At 34.6% G+C, this 22,563-nt stretch overlaps 1 protein-coding gene and 1 pseudogene across 5 annotated transcripts in view; one reads left to right on the forward strand and one right to left on the reverse strand.

Moving 5' to 3' along the window:
- The first annotated feature begins 4,063 nt into the window (after positions 1–4,063).
- Positions 4,064–4,753, forward strand: LOC116563128 (annotated as a pseudogene).
- Positions 4,754–6,108: 1,355 nt separating this feature from the next.
- The window catches only part of TMEM135 (transmembrane protein 135), a 341,452-nt gene continuing 324,997 nt past the window's right edge, over positions 6,109–22,563 (reverse strand). For 4 of the 5 annotated variants that reach the window (XM_032295830.1, XM_032295829.1, XM_032295828.1 and 1 more), the window contains 5 exons: positions 18,742–18,805; positions 17,672–17,748; positions 13,715–13,813; positions 12,821–12,888; positions 7,993–11,064 (listed from right to left, as the gene is read on the reverse strand). In XM_032295830.1, the coding sequence (XP_032151721.1) occupies positions 10,932–11,064; positions 12,821–12,888; positions 13,715–13,813; positions 17,672–17,748; positions 18,742–18,805 (441 nt within the window). In that variant the 3' untranslated portion in view covers positions 7,993–10,931. Of the gene's footprint in view, positions 6,121–7,992; positions 11,065–12,820; positions 12,889–13,714; positions 13,814–17,671; positions 17,749–18,741; positions 18,806–22,563 lie in introns of those variants that run through there. The other variant, XR_004274291.1, reaches the window with a different exon arrangement.

Raw genomic sequence — 22,563 nt, forward strand, 5'->3', positions numbered from 1 at the left:
TTTGCTAAAATTTCATTAAAAATTTTTGTCTTTATGTTCAGGACAGATGTTGGGCTTTAGTTTTATTTTCTTGTGACTTCCTTGCCTGGTTTTGGTTTCAGATAAATTCTGGCCTTAGACAATGAGATGAGAGGTCTTCTCTCCTCATTATTTTCTCAAATAGTGTGTAGAATTGATGTATTTCTTTTTCCTTAGATGTTTTATAGAACGCATCAGTGAACCCAGCTTGGCCTAGAGTTTTATTTGACTAAGCAAAAAACTATGTTGTTTAACTAAAAGTGTCATTTACTTAAACACAGTGTTGTTCAGATTATCTAGTTCTTGCATGAGCTTTGTTAGTTTGTGTATGTCTTAGGCTGTTTGGTGCTGCTATAACAAAATACAAAGACTGGGTAATTTATAACAAATGGGAATTTATTGGCTCACGGTTCTGGAGGCTGGGAAATCCAAGACTGATGTGCTAGCATCTGGTGAGGGCCTTCTTGTTGTGACAATCCATGGCAGAAGGGCAAAAGAGGGCAAGAGAAAACAAGAAGATGCCAAAATTGCCTTTTTAAAGACAATTTTTTATAAAGACTCCCTCCCATGATAACAAAGCCATTCCTGCAATAATGGCATTAATCCATTTATAAAGACACGTTTCTCATGATGTAAACACCTCTTTAAGGTGCCACCGCCCAACATTTCTGCATTGCAGATCAAATTGCCAACACATGAACTTTGGAGGACACATTCAAACCACTGTAGCATCTTTTAAGGTACCTGTCCATTTCATCAAAGTTGCCAAATTTTTTGGCATAAAGTTGTTTTCAGTGGTACCTGATTATACTTTTAATTTCTGAAGAAGCTGTAGTGATATCACCTCTCTTTATTCCTAATATTCCTATGCCTTCTCTCTATTTTTTCCCCTAGAGGTTTATCAATTTTATTGGCTAGAAGTTTATCAATTTTATTGATTTTTCTCAAAGAACAAACTTGTGGTTTTATTAACTTTTCTCCATGGTTTTTCCATTTTCTTCAACTCCTGATTTTACCGTTATTACCTCCTTTTCCTTTAAGAAAAGTTAAAGATTGCATTATTTGTATCAAAAATGTCAATATATCATACTTTCATTTTCAATCTGGTCAGTCTACTTTTTAACTTATTTGGTGGGGGGCTGGGTCTCACTCTGTCACCCCAGGCTGGGGTGCAGTGGCATGATCTCAGCTCACTGCAACCTCCGTCTCCTGGGTTCAGGTCATTTTTGTGCATCAGCCTCCTAAGCAGCTGGGATTACAGGCGCCCACCGCCATGCCCAGCTCATTTTTTTGTATTTTTAGTAGAGACAGGGTTTCACCATACTGGTCAGGCTGGTCTTGAACTCTTGACCTCAAATGATCCACCCTCCTTGGCCTCCCAAGGTGCTAGGATTACAGGTGTCAGCCACCGTGCCTGGCCTTAACTTATTTTCATTTCTTCATTAGAATCGTGTCATTTCTGAGTACTTGGGGATTTTCCAAATATTTTTTGTCCCATCTGTTTTTGTCTCCTTGTTCTCCCTTTACTTCTTTTTTCTTCCTTCTTTTCTATTAACTAAATTGTTTTTAACGAGTCCACTGTATTTCCTTTGTTAGCTTATCAGCTATAATTTTATTTGTGGGGGGAAAGAAATTACTTTAGGGCTTATATTATGCATCTTTAACTTAATGCAGTTTTCCTCCATGTAATGAACGTACTTACTTCATAGCTCATAAGAAACTTATAATGGTATAATTCCATTTGCTGCATCCTGAACTTTGTGTGACTGTTTTATTTCAACATGTTATAAACTCCACTATAAACTGTTACTATTTTTGCTTAAAGCAATCAATTATCTTTTAAATTGATTTAAAAATAACAAAAAGGTTTTTTTAAAAATACATTGTATTTTCATCACTTACAAGTTATTTTCTGGTCCCTTTTATATCTTCTAAATCTCTACTTAATATGTTAAACTACTTTCTTGACCGTATGGCATAGAGCTATGATATTCTTGCAGTTATTCTACTATTTGTGTCATTTCTGAGTCTATTTCTATCACTTCTTTCTTCCTCTTGCAGGCTGTATTCTTCAGGGTTTTTTTTTGTACTTTGTTCTAGGAGATGGTTATTTGGAAACCGTTTGAGGCTTTTAAACTTCAACAGGTAAGATGAGACCAGTCTAGAGTTAATTTTGCTCCCCTAAGAGACTGTATTTTCCTGACTGCTCGATCTAGTCCCCTTTGAAAAATGAATTGTCCTACCCTGGTTAGCAGGAACACAAACTACTCGCTTCCTTGTGTGAACTCCAATGATGGCTTCCTCTGCTGCTTTCAGGTGGTTCTTTCTCCAGTCTTGGTAATTTTCCCACACATGTCAAAGTACTCAGCTTGTCTCAAGGGGGACCTTCTTTAGATATGCAGGACTTCTTTCTGTGCAGCTCTCTCCTCTTTTTTGCTCTGCCTTATGAACTCCATCTACTTTGGCCTCTCTGGACTCCCACTTCTGTTGGCTCAACTCAGAGAAACCTCTGATTTCTTAGTTCTGTTTCCTTTGGCTGCAATCTGTAATCTATCTCCAGATATCAGTTAGGGCAATCATAAAACTCATTTGTGTTCCTTCTTTCAGGCTTGTTGCTCTTCACTGCTTCATGACCAGTGCCTATTATTTTATTACACATAGTATTGTCCAGTCTTCTAGTTGTTTCAGATGAAAAGGTAAATCTTGTTCCTATTCTTTTAAGTTAAGCTGAAAGTAAACATCAACCATTTTGGGAGGCAAGGTTTTTTAGTTTTTTATTTCAATGTTTTATAATTAATTTTAAGCAAAGTGAATAAAGATGCTACTTAAACTTTCAACTCTTACAGCTCTGAGTTCAAATTCCAGTATTATTATCTTGGGTAAATTACCACACTTTTTAATGCACTCTTGCTGGAAGTTAAATTAAGTTAGTTCAATTATTCTTATCCCCAAATTGGGCACATTTTAGAAACTCTCAGTTAATACGAGGTAATGCTGAGATGATGTCACAGAAATAATTTGTGTTCAATTATGTATTTAATATTTTTTCAACTTTTATTTTAGATTCAGGGGGTGCATGTTTGTTCAGGTTTGTTCCGTCGGTGTATTAGTGTAACATGCTGAAGTTTGGAGTATGAATGGTCCCATCACCCAGGCACTGAGCACAGTACCTAACAGTTTGGATCCTTGCCCCGCTCTCTTCCTCCTCCTCAGTAGTTCCCAGTTTCTATTGTTGCCATCTTTATGTCTCTGAATACCCAATGCTGAATTTGATCTGCTAATATTTGTTTCTTTTTCCTCTAAAAATGAGTATACCTATATTGAAAAAGAGTAATTCCAACACTTTTCCTCTCTCAAATAGCTAGGTCCCTATCTGTCACAGAAAAACAAGAAAAGAACAATATTTTTTTTCCATAAGATGCCACTGAAAAGCCAGATATAAAATGTAATTCTGGGCAAACTGCCTTTGATTCTTCACTCCATGAAACCAAGCGGAAAGTGGGAGCCTTGTATGCTGCCCTGTCTACTTCTGGTTTGGATTTTAAAGTTTTTAAAGTGGGAACAATCCAGAATTCCAGCTCTGTCAGGAAAAAAAAAAACAAACAAATGAAACAGATGACAAATCATTTGTCTAGGACCTGAAGCCAAACTGGCTTCAATAGCTGCTAGAATAGTAGTAGAAGCCAATTTCCTGCAATATTTACAAAATCATTTATAAGAATAATATATTCCAGGCTTTTATAGGGACAAGTAAGTGCGAATTTTTGGTCTGCAGACTCTATAAAGTTAGCAGGCATCCACCAGGCAGCTGCTGAGAACACCACCTCCCATCCCAACGCCACTCCCTATATAAAGGCCTGACATATACTCAGATGGAGGATAAGCTGTGGTCTTTGCTCTTCAAATATACATACCACAACCTGAAAGAGCAACAGGTGAATACCTAGCTAATCAGAATCAAATGAAATGTGCTTTATTAGGGGTATCAGCAAACTGCTGCACTAAGACAGAGATAAAAGATGAGAAAAGGGTTATCTGGAGAAAGATGGAGAAACATAGTTACAGCTTTTCACTGACTACATTGAGTCTGCCTAGTAAATTTGTCCATATTGAATAGACTTTGGCTGCTTTAGTTGGAAAGCCCTTTCAGCGGAAATTAAAGCAACCAATGGCATGGTATTAGCAACTGAGAAGAGCAGAAATCTATTCTAAATGATGAGCAACGTGTATACAGAGTGGAACCAATTACCAAACATACAGGTTTGGTATATACTGGCATGGGTGCAGACTACAGAGTGCTTGTGCATAGAGCTCAAAAGCTAGCTCCGCAATACTATCTTGTTTACCAAAAGCCCATTCCCACAACTCAGCTGCTACAGAAATGAGCTCCTGAGATGCAAGAATACACTCAATCAGGTGGTATTTGTCCATTTGGAGTCTTTCTACTTATTTGTGGTTGTGGGCCTATTTATTCAGGCAGATCCATTGGGAGCTTTTTTTTAATGCCACAGCAATGGGAAAGAACTGTGTGAATGGGAAAACTGTCTTTGAGAGAATATACAATGAAGATCTGAAACGTAAGATGCCATTCATATAGCCATCTTAACCCTAAAGGAAACTGTTAAAAGGCAAATGACTGAAGATAACCTAGAAGTTGGAATCTGCAATGAAGCTGGATTTAGAAAGTTTATTTCATCCAACTGAAGTTAAGGATTACTTGGCTGCCATGGAATAATAACAAAGTGACTGAAAAAATCCAGAATTTCAGGTATCTTATCTACTTAAATATGTTTAAAGGGTGTTTTGTTTTGCAGGCTCTTTTCAGATTTATTCACACATAGTTAATAAACTGATGTTTTAAAAATGATACTTATAAGGCCAGGCACCGTGGCTCACGCCTATAATCGGAGCACTCTGGGAGGCTGAGGAGGAAGAACTGCTTTAGCTCGAGTTCAAAACCAGCCTAGGCAACACAGTGAGACCCCTGTCTCTATTTAAAAAAATAATAATTAGTTGGGCATGGTGGCATGTTCCTGTAGTCCCAAGCTACTAGGGAAGCTGAGGTGGAAGGATTATTTCAGCCTGGGATACTGAGGCTGCAGTCAGCCATGATCATGTTACTGGTTGGAAAAGTATCTGGACAAGAAGAAAGGAATGACACAAAAGGCCTAGAACAATTATGATTCAGCCCTAGGGCTAGGCATGTAACTTTCTTAAACATCAGTGTTCTCTCAGCAAGGAAAAACTGCTACGAGTTGGGCAATTAACAATGACTGCAATCCCATTTTGAATTTTAATCCAAGTTATAGGAAGCTTTTTTTCTAGTGGAAAAAAAAAATCCTCAGATGATTCAATTATGCCTCTAGTTTTATCGATTCATATATCCTGCCCTTTTGGGTCTGAAGAGAGCCTTAGTGCTATCCCTGAGCAATGACAGGCTACCAAAAACTGCAGACTCAGATTTAGATGCAAACGAATTTCTTCCTGAAGATTTACAGACATTATCTACCTTCAATTTTTTCCTGAAATAAACAGAAAAAATGAATACTTTTGTTTTTTCCCTTGAGAACTCAAGATGAAGAAATACATAGCAAAGGTCTGGCAGGAAAGCACAGGCCAGGGAAGGTAAAGAAAGGAATAGGAGAAAAGAGGTGAGGCTTGAAATGTGTTTCTAGTCTCTTCCCTCCCGTTCCTTTTGGCATTCAATCCCATAATAACCAACCACAGGATGTATTTCACGCATTAAACTTTTGGCACTAATCTTTCTCTATAGCTTCAGGGTCCTCTTAGGTGACCAAAAATAATTTGAAAAGAAAATTAATTTAAAAGATCAATTAACTACTGAAAAAAGGTTAAGACATGGAGGAACTAGACTTCAAAATTAACTGGTCTAAGTTCAGGGATGGAAGAAAGTAGTAATGCAGGGTGACTTCAGCCAACATAGGTCTACCAATCTACTTTGTGGAAGGCTGGACCTCTCAAGACAGAGAGGGATGCTGAGTCTGAGCAAGGCAGATAAAGGCATGTTGTATGCATATGGCCTCTATTCCAAGACCAGGGAACATCCTATAACCCACAGTCTGACAAGATTAGAATGTTATGCTGTGTGGAGGCAGCAGGCTGGGGGTTGAGGAAGAGTATGGCACAAAACTGAACATTATTTAAAAAAATTAAAAAAAAAACTGAACAGGCGAGCTACAGTAGTTTGTGAGCTAAAGAAAGAAGTGTGAACTGCACTTGGCCCTGACAGCCCTGATGCTGACCAGATGGTACATGTGTCTGTGGTTATTACTGAGATTTTCAGGTCTGCTGCAACAAAAGATAAAACCCAATACATTATTTCATGTAAAACACATTCGTAGGAGAGACAGATGGAAAAAAAAATGGAGAAAATAAAAGGAAATAGGAAATTCCAGAGTCAAGTGATATTATGGGGTTGTAAGAAGGGAAGAAATTAATTGTTCTGGATTTAAAGGCCTCACATAGAGAGAAACATCTCTTTCCACATCTGTGCAATTATCTTCTACATCATCCTGCCTAAGAAATACAGAGCATACAAAAAAAATCACTGTACCTGGAAATGTTTACTCCACTGTTATCACTGTTATGATCTCTCCAGAGCCCCTCACTTGAACGGCTGGCGTAAGAGGGTACAATGAAGTCCGAGGAGAATAGTTAGCATAAAGTAACACCAGCAAGCAGAGAATGGACAAGGTGGGGGGCAGGGGGCAGCAAGAAAGCTAGAGAGAGAGACAGAGAGAGAGCCCACATAAAACAGCAACAGAATCATTTCCAAAGATCAGATATAAATTCTTTCCTCCAACCAAAAGTCACTCATTTTTCTCTGTGTGTAAAACCACACACATTCTTATTCGCCATAGCTGTAAGCTTAAGGCCATTCACTCACTACCCTGCTGCAGTCCTAGGGCACAAGCTACGTCATGGCTTCTGCTTCTAGAAGTCACACACGAGAGTCATTTTTCATTTCTTTGTAGTTACCCATTTTGAAACTACAGGCTATTACAAAGGCACCTGAGGCTATTACTTTAAACAGAAACACAGTACCACACAGTCCTAGAATCCCAGACAGCACCCCAATCTCAGGGTCATCTACATCCTTGACACTCCTTTCTTTGTTAATTCCTCGCTAAGAAGAAATGATAGAGCAGGCAGCAATAGCGGCTTTAAGCACCAACAGTAAAGTGCTTGAGGCAACTGTAAACATCGCCTTCACAATGAAGGTAACCTTATTACTTATCACATTCAAAGCATTGCCCTAAAGAAAATATTCATTTGTTATTCCTTTTCTTCTATTTTTTCTTAGCCACTGTTTTCAGCTGAGTGAAGTAAATAAATTCTCTATGTGAACATGATTACTAGGGGTAGAAGTAGCAACGGGTCAAGGTGTTAGGAGAATGTTTATATCTTAGCAAGGAATGTATACTTTTGCCTTTGGGAAACAAAGGGCAACTTTGTTGCTGTGTCAAACAACTTATGACTCATACAAATAAAAACATGGCTAGGTACGGTGGCTCACAACTGGAATCCCAGAGTCTTAGGAGGCCAAGCAAAGAGGATTGATTGAGGCCAGGAGTTCGAGACCAGCCTGGACAACATAGCAACAACTTGTTTCTACAAAAAAAAATTAAAAAAATTAGCCAGGCATGGTGACACATGCCTGCTGTCCCTGCTATTAAAGACTGAGGGGAAAGGACAGCTTGAGCCAAGGAATCTGAGGTTTCAGTGAGCTATGATTGTACCACTGTACTCCAACCTGGGCAACAGAGTGAGACCCCCTCTCAAAAAGTGAAAAATAAATCGCATGGAGAATCTCTGAGCTAATGATTTCTCTGCTCCAAAAGCAACACTTAGGCCATTGCTCCAGTGGTCAGTTTCCCTTCAGCCCCCCAAGAAGCTTCCTAATTAGCACCAAGGGAGAGGCTGTGACACAGGCAAGTGGACAAAGCTCACTGAGAGTAAAGGACATTGATTTTCATTACCTTTGAAATGTTGAGCACATAGCAGCTCAGAGATATGATAAAGTACAAGCAGGAAACAAGTCCGTCAGCATTAACAACTCAATAAAATGTTAGCCCAGATACAATCTACAAGGAGATGAACACTTGAACACAGAAAGAAAATACTGTGTGACATTTGCTCAATTTGGATTCCATCAAAAAAAAAAGACATGTCCATTCTAACAAAAGTTCATTATAAAATCTGAGAGCAAAAAATAAAAAAAAATTCTAAATTAAATAACAACTGATTAAACAACAAATGAAGGCAAAAAATAAACTAGAAAAATAAAAAAATCAACTGAGTGACGACTACATTTATAGTTCAAGAAAAAAGTTACAGAAGCAAATGCAGAATTTATGGGACAATATAACTGAACCAAAGGCGTTACTTCAAAAATGAGTAATAAAATGGATGCTGGAATTATCTAATGAAAAACTGTTAAGAATTGAATAGACCTGAGACAATCTGTCATCCTACAAACTCAATCTTCACTCGGTTGGTACTAGTTCTAGTATTTTATTAATACAGAAAATAGCAATGAAATGACCATAATAATACTGCCCCAAATGCACTGTTTTTCAATCTCAATCTACATAAAAATGTCAGAAAGACTAAGGGGACATATTATTATTTACTGTAATCAGTTCCAGCGAAAACTTACTATTTCTTCAGGATATAAATAAACTAAAAAACATGTTTTGGAATGCAGGATCTATTTAACTTTATTTATAATGCCAAAAAGTCATCAATCAATACCTGATTAGTTAGAGGTAGAAAGGTAATCATTCTGATTGTCTTCAAAAACACAAAATGTCTTTGTGTTTGCTCAAACAACTACACTTTGCAGTCTGTCCCAGTGAAATCAAACTGGACTTCTCAACCCACCACTGCAAATTGGTTAACTATTCACTTATTAAGCTATACATTCATCATTGTATTCTGCTTCACGACAGTTATTTCATTTTACATTTTATATAAAATTTTAAAAACGACTGCAGTTTATAAAAAATGAAAAAGTAAATTGTAGATATACACCTTTTTGACCAGCAACATTTTACTAAACAATCTCAGCAAACTTTGTAATTCGTCTTTTAATATCAGTCTTTTAATGTCAATGAAAACAATAATTTATGAATTAAAACATATTTTTTAACCTGACAAGAAAATATATAAACATAATTTCTGGATTGAGAAAATGAGGTGCAGTTAGCAGTGCTTTCTCAGTGCTTTAATACTTCATTTTAAACAGTAAACACAGTACCAATCATCATTTTGATTCCAGTGAATAAAAAGTGAAGATTAAATTTATTAATCAATTTTGAAGTCTGAAACCAAAATGATCCTTTAACAGCATTGCCAAATGAACAGGTCAATTCTAGAAAGCTAATCATAATGCCAAATTTTGACCAAATTATAAAGTGGTTCTGTTACCATGGTACCAGAGTCTGTCTTTATGTTGGGTTTCTATTTGCCATAACAACCAAGGATTGAATTACATTTAAACAGAAGTATACAAGGCTTGATGAAATTGAATATGGGGGATTCAGCATTTTTAAAGTCTGGGTTATAATTCTTTTTGCAACACAAGTTCTATTACATAATTTACAATGGCCTAAAAACTTTTTAGCAACAAAATTATATTTTAAAAATACCATCATCTCTACATGTTACGTTAACTATAGACAACGTCAGTCTTTTATTAACATAGAAAAGTATAACTTTTCCTTGAAAAACTGTAAATAGTGACCATATTCCAATCACAGCTGTCCTGAATTTCTCATTATCAGAACCTCTTTGTGCTAACAGTAAAAATGGTGACAATGATTTTCAAAAAGAAGGCTGGAGAACTGGAATCCAATTAGTGACAAAATAGACTTTTTAAACAACCACTGGATTTTTATATTGTTTTTAGGTGCAAAACATCTATTACATAAGTTAAACAGCTGAGAGGACACAAACTGCCGACTTGGCAAGATGCCTTTGTTCCATAGGATTTTGATCCCTTTTAATACAACAATGGCATATAAACTGAGCTATGAAGAATTATGTCCATATAAATGAAAACAAACATAATAAACCTATAGGAACTTTAAGAGTTTTGTTTTTAAATATTCAAGTGTAATACTCCTGTAAAAGATTAAAACATACATTTCAACTCTATCAGATGTGTCCATTTCCATTTGCCCCTAAATTGCCATCAGTACATAGGTTCACAGGGCAGCCAAATAGCCCAACTAACTGGTCACGAAGAGAGATGATGTTATTAGTTTAAAAATGAGCATGGATACCACAACATTTATCCAAATGGTATGAGACCCATCTTTGTATCCCTGAAGTAAGAATGGCCACTTCTCCAATTAAATTGCTCCACACGAAAGCAGCACTGTCCGTGGAGAGTTACTTCAAATCTATAACATTCCACTACTACAGATACCAATTCAAACATTAAAAAAAATACAGACCAAATCCACGTACCCGTGATCCTTTGTAAATCCTAAAATGTAGAAATAATCCTAGTTTTGATCAAGAATTATATTGGAATGAACTAAAGACATCTTTTAAAGTAATTTTAAGTGTACTCGTTATTACACTTCTACATAGATTATATAATATTGCTTGTGGACATAATTTGATCAATAATATATCATAATGTCAATCACTACAGTGATCCAGGATCTTATTCTAGCTATGGAGGAAGCTTAATTATTAAGCAACACCTTCCTAAAAAGCTTCTGAATTTCTGATTCATAAGGAAAACAAAACAAAGGAAAAGAGTATCTCTCATTGAAATAACACTGAGGTTCGAGCTTGGGCCCCCTTCTTTGTGTTCAACATAATTAACTCTCCAGGATAATTATAAAACATTTAGTCACATTAATAAATTACAATCATCTTCAAGAAAACTCTGCGGGCAACTCTGGTGTTACAGTTGTGTATCTTGGATCCAACCTGGGGATGAAATCCTGAAAGTGTTTAGATGCATCAGTACCAAAAACATCAAGGACTTTTCGGTTCATGACAGCAAATCTATAAAACAGAGAATACAGTAAACAAATGTTAATGTAGTTTATAAAATAAAATAATTCACTTTAGTTGACTTATCTTTTGTGGGATGGGAAAGACTAACATGGCAAAGGATCTAAATTCAATGGCAGATTCAAGTCACATGAATGCTCTTCTTTGAGATAAGCTGTCTCATATTTTATTTAAAGAGATAATCCCCAGATCTGAAACCACAGATGACAATCATTATTTCAAACCCTTCTAGAGTTCTTTCCACTAAACTGTATCAAATAGAAAATTAGGTTCATTATGATTTTTATGATGAATGAATTCACAGGAAACTAAACAATGAATGAGTTAACATTATCGATGAGGCAAAAGCATTAAATGTAATTTTTCTCGTAATTGACATCTTACTGTCTCACAATCAAAAGAAAACACATTCAAATGTGCAAACATTTAATGACTAAAAGGCAAATCGCATGTAGGTTTTCAAATGTCTAATTGACACAACACAGTAAAAACATACCCTAATGTTATCCATTACCTAACCTAAGTTATGTAACATTTTTTAAAGACACAAATTTAGCTAATGTACAGGATAGACCTTCTGTGTTTCTGTGCCTATTCACAATAATTTTCTCTCTGGAGAAAACAGCTGATTGAAATTAGTTTTGAAATCACTGGCCAGCAGTTACCCCGAGAGCCTATAAATGTGACTTTTAGTACTTTTCCAAAGTAAGTTCCCTTCCAAAACAATCAACTAGTAAAACTCATTAATGTGCAAAAAACTAAGTGATGAAAAAATGATTTAACAATAATAATATAAAGAATCTACTGTGACATGGATAAGAGGGAAGATTCTGAAGCCAGGCTGCCTGTTTTATATTCCAGCGCCTTCATTTACTAACTGGGTGACTCTGGCAAGCCATCTAATCCCTCTGTGCATTTTAGTTTCCTCATATGTAAAACAGGGATAATAATAGTACCTAACTCATAGAGCTATTTTAAGGATTAAATGCATATTTATGTATACATGTATATTGTACATGTGCCTCTTAAAACCATATCTTGGACGCTGTAAGCACTATACAAGTATTTGCTATTATTCTTAATAATGATAGTAATAATGTGCAATTTACCCAGTGCTACTATAAGCATCTTAATTTTCCTACAATCATAGAATGTATGTATTATTGTTTCACTGTAGAGACAAAAAAGCTTAGGCTCAGGAGGGTAAATAATTTTCCACAGTAACACAGCTGAAGGTACCAGAACTGGAAACAAACTTAGGTCTGTCTGACTCCAAAGCTCATGCCTCTCAACAAATTAGGTGAAGATCAGGTAAGAAAACAAAACAAAGCAAAAATGATATATAAGGCAGAGGAAAGTATACTTACAACAAGAGGCAACACAATATGACTGTTTCTAAAATGGAAATCGGTTAATTATGTAGAGATGATTTTTAATGAATCTGTTTAATATTTTTAATCAAAAATAAATGACCAATGATTCAAAAAGTTAGACTTAATATTTATGTAGTAACTAATTAGTAGTTGGCAAATCAACATGACATTAATCTAGACTATCTAAAATATCTACAATATTATAGGGAAAAGTATAGTCAGAATAATGCTCACTCAAAAAAATACCCCATATTATTCTTTAAGTTGCTCGTATTTGATTTATACATAAATACCTACTTTACTATTGAAAGAATATTCTCTCAAAAAGATAAAAACACTCATAATATTTTCAAGAAAACTGCTTAGTCACTTACTTGCCCTTGGTGAGTCTTAAAAGGAACTTCCAGTAAGAAGGTCTCAAGGTCTGAACTTCCATCACAGCCTATGATTATTCAAGTTGAGAATTCTTTCAGTAAATACAAACATTATCAGCAGTCTTAGGTAATAGAATAGTTTTACCTGTATCTTTATTGTTCATTGTATTTTAAAACTGAAAGTGATGAAATACGCAAAAGTATATTGATGCTTAAGTTGGTAACTATCAAGAATCTTTGTAAATATGCCTTCAAATAAAAATGTTGCTTTTGAAATAATAATTAAGTGAACAGTCATTACCAGGAAGCATTTAATGAGATATTGACATTTTATTAATTTTAATTAGTTTTTCAACCTGGCAGCATTTTGTGAGAAAGAGCAAATAAAAGTTTTCCCCAAAATTTTACAACAGCCCCTAACACTATTAATGTCAATAATAATGGTTACAGAACTTAAAGAGATTGAACGATGCTTATATGAAACTAGTTCTCCCTCATCGTCGTTCTGAATAATATTGCAGAAATGCAATTATTTATATTTATGCCTATTATCAGCATATGCCTATTATCCTTTTTTTAATCAAAAGGAAGGATAATTAAATTGGGACATTTTCCCCAAGGGACTGGAATAATAATTTACTTAAAAATTGTACTGTATTAAAACCTAAAAATTGGTGTACTCATAAAAAGGACCTAGCCCATTAAGTTAACATGTTTAAAGATTAGAAGCTTGTAAGGTATCTTGCTGAAGAAACCAAAAACACAAAAACAAAAGGACGCTTAAAATGCAATACTGTAAACTGAAATGTTCCCAGAGTTTGTTTTTCCCCATTTGATTAATGTACATCAGAAACAGGAATCATTCAATTCCTCATTTGAAAAAGCTATACTTACTGCCTGGAAGCAAATTGCTGTAGAGATGCAATAGATGATAGTATCTGCATGAGGAAAATAGGGAACCTTCCCTGCTTCAATGCCTTTAAAATACATTGTCTGCAAAACAAGCATAAGACAAGAGTTATAAAAACTTCAGCATCAAAAACATAGTTGAGCATTGTGCTCCCTGCCTACAACTATGTTTTCCACCTTTCTGAATACTAATACTGCCTTCAGAGCTCAAACCATGTCACATTTTTCATAATGATGTTAAGGATCAACCTGTCCCTTTCCCTCATTGTTTTGCTCCAAATCCCAATTGCAAGTAGTTAATACTTTTCTGTAAATTCAATAGCATTTTATTTCTGCTTTTTAAATGTCACTTATTCTTCAATGCTTTCTGTACAGTGCTCATGTACTCTCTTCCCTGTTAGATCTGTTCAACCTTCATTAATTTATTCAGTAAAGATTTAATGGTGTCAACTACATGCTGGGCACTATTCTTCATAAAATAAAGAACATAAAGAGGATGAGAACTAAAAGGAAGTCACTGGCAGGTGGCAACAACCTTCTCTTCTTCAACTTTGCATGGTCTTCAATGCCTACCCTAGACCATGGCATTAAAATATTTGCTAAGTAATTCTGACTCTTTTTAAATTGTATCCCAACTGAGTTGCCATAAAAAGAATCCTCATGATCTATGTAAGCTGCCATAACCAAAGAGCAAACAAAGGAAATGATGAGGTGAATACTTTACATACAAATCAACTCAAAAGTATATACTAAGGAGTAAATGTACATAATGCATATGAGAGTGGGATTTATGAGAATTTTAAGGTTATAATCTATTTTGGAAACAAGATAAACAATTATACATTGGCCATTATTTTGAAAAAAATATAACAGTATATTGCAAGATACAGATATATTGTGCAAGTATATTCATGTTGAAGAAAATTTAATTCAGATGTGGTAGAACTGCATCACAGAAATATTAAGTGAAACAGCTATTTCCCAACAGAATAACTGTGTTTCTAATTATTTATTATAAAATTTATTTAATAAACCAGATTCTAAGTTAATGAAGGATAGAAACCATATCCTACACTTCTATAATCTTTCCAGTACCTAGCACAGTAATGAGAACATAATATACGCTAAATAAATATATGCATTTGACTCATAGATTCCAAGAAAACAATGGCCTATACAGCTGAATTTTATATCATTTTCATTGGACAGCGATAGAGTATTTTAACATAAAATTAATTTCAAAAGTAGAAAAATGATTCTCTATTACAATAGAGCAATGAATTCCATAAAAGGACATAGCAAGCTCAAATTTCTAATATTCCTATTTTTTAAAAAAAACAGTCTGCATCAGCACAGTTTATATGCCAATTTTTTTGCCAGGATCAGATATGGCCTGATGACACAAGAAACAGAGAGATACCATTGCTTGCCTTAAAAAAACTCTGGCCACTTAGCTGTAAAACACTTTTTTTTTGAGACAGAGTCTCGTTCTGTCGCCCAGGCTGGAGTTCAGTGGCGCAATCTCGGCTCACTGCAACCTCCGCCTCCCTGGTTCAAGAGATTCTCCTGCCTCAGGCTCCTGAGCAGCTGGGATTACAGGCACGTGCCACCACACCAGGCTAATTTTTGTATTTTTAGTAGAGATGGGGTTTCACCATGTTGGTCAGGCTGGTCTCAAACTCCTGACCTTGTGATGTGCCCACCTTGGCCTGCTGGGATTACAGGTGTGAGCCACTGCGCCTGGCCTGTAAAATGCCTTTAATAAACTAGATCTCAATATTGGTTTCTTCTGTGTTAAAGAATATATTTTTGCCACCTAAGGACTATTTTCTTTCTCTCACTTCCCTTTCCTCTCCATTAGCAAGTCTTGTCAACTCTACTCCTAATCATACACCAAATCTGTGTAGTTTTCTCACCTCTACTGCTACCACCCTGGTGCAAGCCACCATCTCCTGACAGAAACTAACTGTTCTCTCAGCTTCGGTCCCGCCTCCCTCTATATAATGGCTAGCATGTTCTTCTTAAAATGTGAATTAAATCCTGTCACTTCCATGCTTAAAACTCTTCAGTGGTTTCCAGTGCACTGAGGAAAAAAAAAATTCTTTACCCCAGCTTTTAAAATCCTACATGATCTGGCTCCTGCCTGTCTTCCTGATTTCATGATGTCTACATTCTCTCACTCTCTCACTCGCTCGCTCTTTCTCTCACACTCACACACATTTGGGTAAAGCAAGTAATTAAACAAGTTAAATAAAATGTATACTCCTAACTTTGAATCAGAAATGTCAATGTGCTCCAAAAGTATTTTCTGTTCTCTAAAAAGAAAGGGGAGGGAGATTCTCTAGCAGCGTTCACTGGGAAAGCAAGAATCAATAACTAGCCTGGGAGCAAATAACCTCTAGGCACCCGGACTGAAATTTTAAAATACCATTTTCCACCAAAACAAACTACCAGTCATTACAGAGAAGACTGCTTCTATGCCTGAGGCAGAAAATGTCCCAGATGAGCCCGGAATATATTGTTTTATAGAAAGAAAGCTAACAAAGATAATGGTGTTATGTTAAAACAAACAGGAGTCAACTTAAGGAAGCACTCATGGACAAAGATGGGAACAATTTGAGTATAATAACTGCAATGCGTTAAAATAAATATGTTAAATTTAAATTGTTAAATACTTTAAAAATAAAGACTCAGAGGTCAACTTTGCAGGATGCTAAGGTACTAACTCATTTTAAACACTGGTAATTAAAATGAAGTAATCCAACACTTTATTTTGACTTTCTGGAACGACATATTTCAGAGTAACCAAATAGTTGAAAAGGAAAAACGATTTTAGAACAATTTCAGCTAATAAACACAGAATAAACAATAATAGTAATTTCATCATTTTTCAACCCTTAATGAAATAACGAATCCCAGTGATAATCATTAACAGCTGCTAAAACCACTAGCTAAAAGGCTATTGGGGAACCTCAGGTTGGCTCTATCAACACCTAAGTCCACTGATCAATCTTAGCATTACAGAAAAAAAAACAGACATTTTTTTGCTTCGTCATGTGATGCAATTGGAAGTTCACATACACAGTAAATGTGAAATATGTCTGTTACCTCCCCAAAAAATTTAAACATGAATTTGCTTAGGCCTCAAGATCTAGTTAACAATTGAAAAATTCATGATTTAAAGAAACATGATTAATAACAACAGTGAGGATGCAATCAGCAAAATCCAGAATTTGGAAAATTCCATGAACTCATGACCTATATCTTCAACAGATAATTGTCAAGGGATTGGGGGGAGAGGGGGAGGGGGAGGGGGAGGGGAAGGGGGAGGGGGAGGGGCCATGCAGCAGCAGCAGCAGCAGCAGTAGTAGGGGGATAACTATTACAAACTAAAAGAAACTTTGTTTAGAACTTGATTAAAATAAAGTCATTGTAAAAAGATTATAAGATAATCAGTGAATTGGATGTATTATATTACTGTGGAATTACTGAGACAGTTTTAATATATGATAATGATACTGTGGTTATATTTTGGTGGTATTGTTGATTTGTTTGTTTTTAAGAAGCCTTTAGTCTTTATTCTTTAAGGAGTCTTTATGCTGAGTTTTTTAAAGGATTAAATGGCATAATGTCTGGGATTTGCTTTAAAATAACTCAGTACCTGCGGGGTTGAGGAGTATAGATGGAAGAAGACTGGCCAAATGCTGATAACTGCTGAAGCTGCATGATGGGTGCATGAGGATTAATTACACTATTCTTTCTACACTTAATGTGTATTTGAAAATACACAGACAAAGAAAGAAAAACAGTGGAATTGACTTTACAAATACTTTTAGAGGATTAAAATTTATGTTTGCCATTGGGATATATACTTGCTGCTAAAACAGCAGTTAAAATCTTTATATTCTTTGGAACCTGTTCATGCATAAAAATTTCACTTACCTCCACCAATTTGGATGCTAAATACATGGAGATTGTTGTGCTTTTATAAAACATCATTGATATACCTGCCAAAAATCCTGAAACAAGAAATAAGACATAAATGATCAGATCGCAAAGTATTTCTTTGTTACTGTCTTCAGAAATGTTAATCCAGTTACATAGAATCCATACTGCCTCTTGTTACAACACAATCAGCACAGTACTACACCAGATCACGTTAAAATGGGGTGAGTTATTACTGCATATTTTTAAATTTTAAAAATTGATCTTCAGAGTTAGAAATACATAGTTCTGATTTATGTATAATAAGAACTTTTACATTTATATTTTAACTTTAAAAAAAGGAGTGGTCTTACCAAATACAATTTTAAAAAATAACTTTTCAAAGGCTCTTGGTTATTTCTGATTTTAAGCGGAAATATTTATTCATCTATTCTTCTAATATTAAATAGTTCCAATAATTTTTAGTTCTATCATAATACTTCTCTCCATAGCACGGCTTTCATTCTATAAATGGAAAACCAAGGCAGGGAGAAGAGGGGAGTTGTCACATACAAATAACTAAGATTATTCCTAATAAATACCTGACACATTATCTATTTAATTTAATACATATATTGCACTCATAGAAAATAATATTTAGATTTTTAAATAAAATGAAAGTTCCCTTAAAAAGTTATTATGAAAATATATGTCATTTTTCAGTGGTAAAAATAGAATTTTCAATGACATCTACCTAAACTTCATTAATCACTTATATGGAATTATAAGGCTTTACGTTCTTTTGTGACACATTCACTAGATGTCTTTTGTGATACATTCGCTAGGATTTATGGCCTACGGCATGACAGATACCTAAGTCATTATATTGCCAACTAAAAACACCATATGGCAACAGTGCCTTTATATGTTAAGCATCACAAAGTATTTGGACAAGTGCCTTAACTGGGACTCTATTACAATAGAGAAAGGAAGATTCATAGAAATTGGATGAATTGGATGGTATTTCTGACTCATTCCTACCACTGATGAATATGATAAAAACCATTCATTTTTTATTATTGCTTTACCAGCTATAATAGCATGTAGTTCATCATCTAAGTTTCTGATCCAGCGCAGGAAACAACTAGTACCCTAGTAAAGGAGAAAATACAATGACTTCAGTTATTTTATTTCTAGAAAAATAGCACAATACAAAAAAAAAAAAAAACCAACTATAATGAATAAATTCATCAAATTACCTTGCAGGCCAATTAGTGATCCTACCTAAATAAAACTGAATACATGACTGAAAAAATTATGAATAATATTTTATACAGTTGTTACTCTGTATAGACTCTATTAAGAAATTACACAGAATATTTTTATTGCACTGATTTTTCAAAACAAATCCATAATTCCACTTTTGCCTAGCTATCGAATGCTGGGAAGAGCATCCCATTTTAACAAGAACAAAAAGCTGGCTACACTACAAATCTGGCAGAGAAAATATTTCTCAAAACTGAAGGTGAAACAGACTTTTTCCAGATATTAGAAAATCCATCAACAGCAGATCTGAGCTCATAGAAATTTTAAACGTAGAAGAAATATGACACCAGACAAAAACTTATAAAATGTATAACTATAAAGAGAAATGCAGAGCTCTGGAAACAGAAAAGTGAAAAATTCAGAAGACATATTTTTCTTATCTTTACTTACACTAAAAGTGAATTAACTATCTAAAACAGGGGTCAGCGAACTATGGCTCACTAGCCAAATCTGGCCTGCCACCTGTTTTTATATGACTCAGCAGCTAATAATAATTTTTAAAGTCCTAAATAAATAAAAAATAAATCAAAAGAATAACAACATTTAGTGATGTAATAATTATATAAAGTTCTAACTTTAGCGTGATAAAGTTTTACTGAAACGCAGCCACACTCATTCATTTATATATTGTCTATAGCTGCTTTCACACTGTAACAGAAGAGCTGGGTAGTTATGACAGAGGCCATATGATCACAAAGCCTAAAATAGTCATGATCTGGCTCTTCACAGAAAAAGTGTGGTGACCCCTGATCTAAAACAAAAATAGCAACAATATATTGTGGAGTGTATAACATACATAAAGATAAATAATAAATGTTAAATCCTATAACAAAGGATGGGAAGGAGAAATTGGAAGTATACTGTTGTAAGGTCTTATACTATATGTGAAGTAGTATAACATTACTTGAAGATTGGCCAATATATTAAAAATGTATATTATAAAATGTTAAGGAAACCACTAAATTAGAACAAGTATAAATAATAAAGCAATCATGACGATAGAAATGGAGTCATAGTAAAATACATGATCAAACCAAAAAGCCGGAAAAAAAAAGGAGGAAGCAAAAAAAAAAGGAACAAATACAAAACAACTAGCATAAAAGTAGGTTTAAACTCAGCCACATCGTAAGTATAATACATTATATGTAAACAGTAAAAACATGCCAATTAAAAGACAGGGATTATCAGATTCTATAGTAAAAACATGCCAATTAAAAGACAGAGATTATCAGATTCTATAGTGAAAACATGCCAATTAAAAGACAGGGATTATCAGATTCTATAGTAAAAACATGCCAATCAAAAGACAGGGATTATCAGATTCTATAAGAAAGAAAGGGCCAACTACATGCAGCCTAAAAGAACCCAGTTTTTCCAATGAAAACAGAAAAATTGAAGTAAAAGAATACAAACATTATGACATCAAATGCTAATCAAAAAAAAGTTAAAGTAGCTATATTAATATTAAACATAGACTATAAAACAAGGAATATTAACAAGGATAAAGAGGAACATTACAATTTTTTTTAAAGGGGTCAGTTCACCAAGAAACAGAAAAAACAGGTGTGTTTGCCTGCCCTTCTCTTAACATTCTTACAAAGATACTACGGCATGGACAGTTTGTTCTGAAAAATCACATACAGCTTTTGAACACACCACATGAATATTTCCTGAAATATTTTGACCCAGTAGTATTTTCCTTAGTTTAATACCATTTGTTTGTATTACCTACATAAATAGTAACAGAAATGAAAAACAAAAAAGCAAAACAAAATGCACTCTGAGATATGCTAGACGGTAGGGAATAACCAACCTGGGGCTAAAAATGTTGGAGATAATCCACATCTGAATAGTTAAGAGTTTATGTGAAGAATAAGTACAAACACTATAACATGACACATTTTTTAAAATGTGAATATAAACATGCAACTACCAATAATTGCACTTAACTCTTGTATATTCAAATATGTTAGTAATGCTTCCTAGTCAAGCCATATTGAACATGTTTTTAATATTAGTAATATTTCATAACAAGTGATTCATTATCTACAGATTATGACTCCTCCTTTCCATTTCAAAATACTTTATCCATACCTACCTTTTATCAGTACATTTTTACAGAAACTGACACTGACCATGTTACCCTAAATAACTCCAGAATTCAGTTTTCCCATCAATTTTCTTTGAGTTTAACAACAAAGAGTGTGCATTTGTGTAGGTATATATATACATATATACACACAGAATATATATTCTTCTTTCAATATATTTATTAAAATATATATCAAAGCTTAGTCAAAGAAATAAAGTATGAATAAGAATATATTTATAATTATTTTGTAGACAGAGAGAAGATAGATAAATCTCATTACAGGGTACGCACTGTACACACAAAAAAATGCACACCCCTTTAATATCCCTAATTCATTAGTCAGACATATTGGAATACCTGCTGCATGTTCCTACAAAATGAGACACAATCCCAGTGCTCAAAACACATATCTTTTATAGAATAAAATTAAGGCAAAAGTGAGCAATTTGTGATTGTAGATTAAAAACAAAAACAGAAATCTGTTTTTTTCACAGTCGTACAGGCTGGGAGTTCAAAGATCAAGGTATGCTCAAGGTTCCCTCCTCCTGAGTCCTCTCTCAGAAGGTGGCAGATGGCCACCTTCTCCCTGTGTCCTCACATGGTCATTCCTCTGTGTGTCCATGTTCTAATCTCCTATTTTTTTTTTTTATTTCAACCTTCATTTTAGATTCGGGGGATACATTTGTTACAGGGGTTCATTGTGTGCTGTTGAGGTTTGGGGTATGATTGATGCCATTACCCAGGCACTAGTTCTTCAGTCCTTATCTTGCTCCCTCCCTCCCTCCCTCCTCTAGCAAGCCCCAGTGATTTCTGTTGTCATCTTTATGTCCATGTGTTAGGTCACCTTTAATTAACATACTTTACCATTTAGAAACTATATTCAGACATAGAATCTTTTAAACATTTAATAAAATATAATTTACATATTGGTGATTCCATTATACAAAAGCCAGTCTCTTAAAGTTGCAGAATACTAGGTTAAAATTGATCTCTACATATATGTTTAGGTGTGGGCTTATATATATGTGAGCACTTTTATAGGAACATACAAAATGGGGTAGAAGACTGTGAATTCTGGTTATGTGAGGCAGTGTAGTAAGAAATGTCAGTGGGTGGGAGAAGGAACATAAGTCATTACTTATGTAAGTTACAACAGCAAATCCTCACAGATTCTATCAAGTGTTGACTTCCACTAGAAAGGTCTGAAATATGCTTACATTAATAACCAGCCAGTAAATATGATTAAAAAAAAATAAACCAGGCATATTAATATCATTTTTGATGTTGGAAATATCAAAAAAATTCATATTTCCTGAGTGTCTATATATTGAACATATCTCACAATGTTTAATACTATACATAAATGCAAACATGTCTATGCATTCGAGTATATTAAATAATATTTTAAAAGAATAAATTTCTTCATCCTTACTTCCCAATATATTGTATATATTTGGTTATGTCAAAATATTTATGAATATTCCAGAAAGAA

The sequence above is a fragment of the Sapajus apella genome, unplaced genomic scaffold (genome assembly GCF_009761245.1).
Source record: "Sapajus apella isolate SASKATOON/1434 unplaced genomic scaffold, GSC_monkey_1.0 scaffold34, whole genome shotgun sequence".
Taxonomy (NCBI): domain Eukaryota; kingdom Metazoa; phylum Chordata; class Mammalia; order Primates; family Cebidae; genus Sapajus; species Sapajus apella.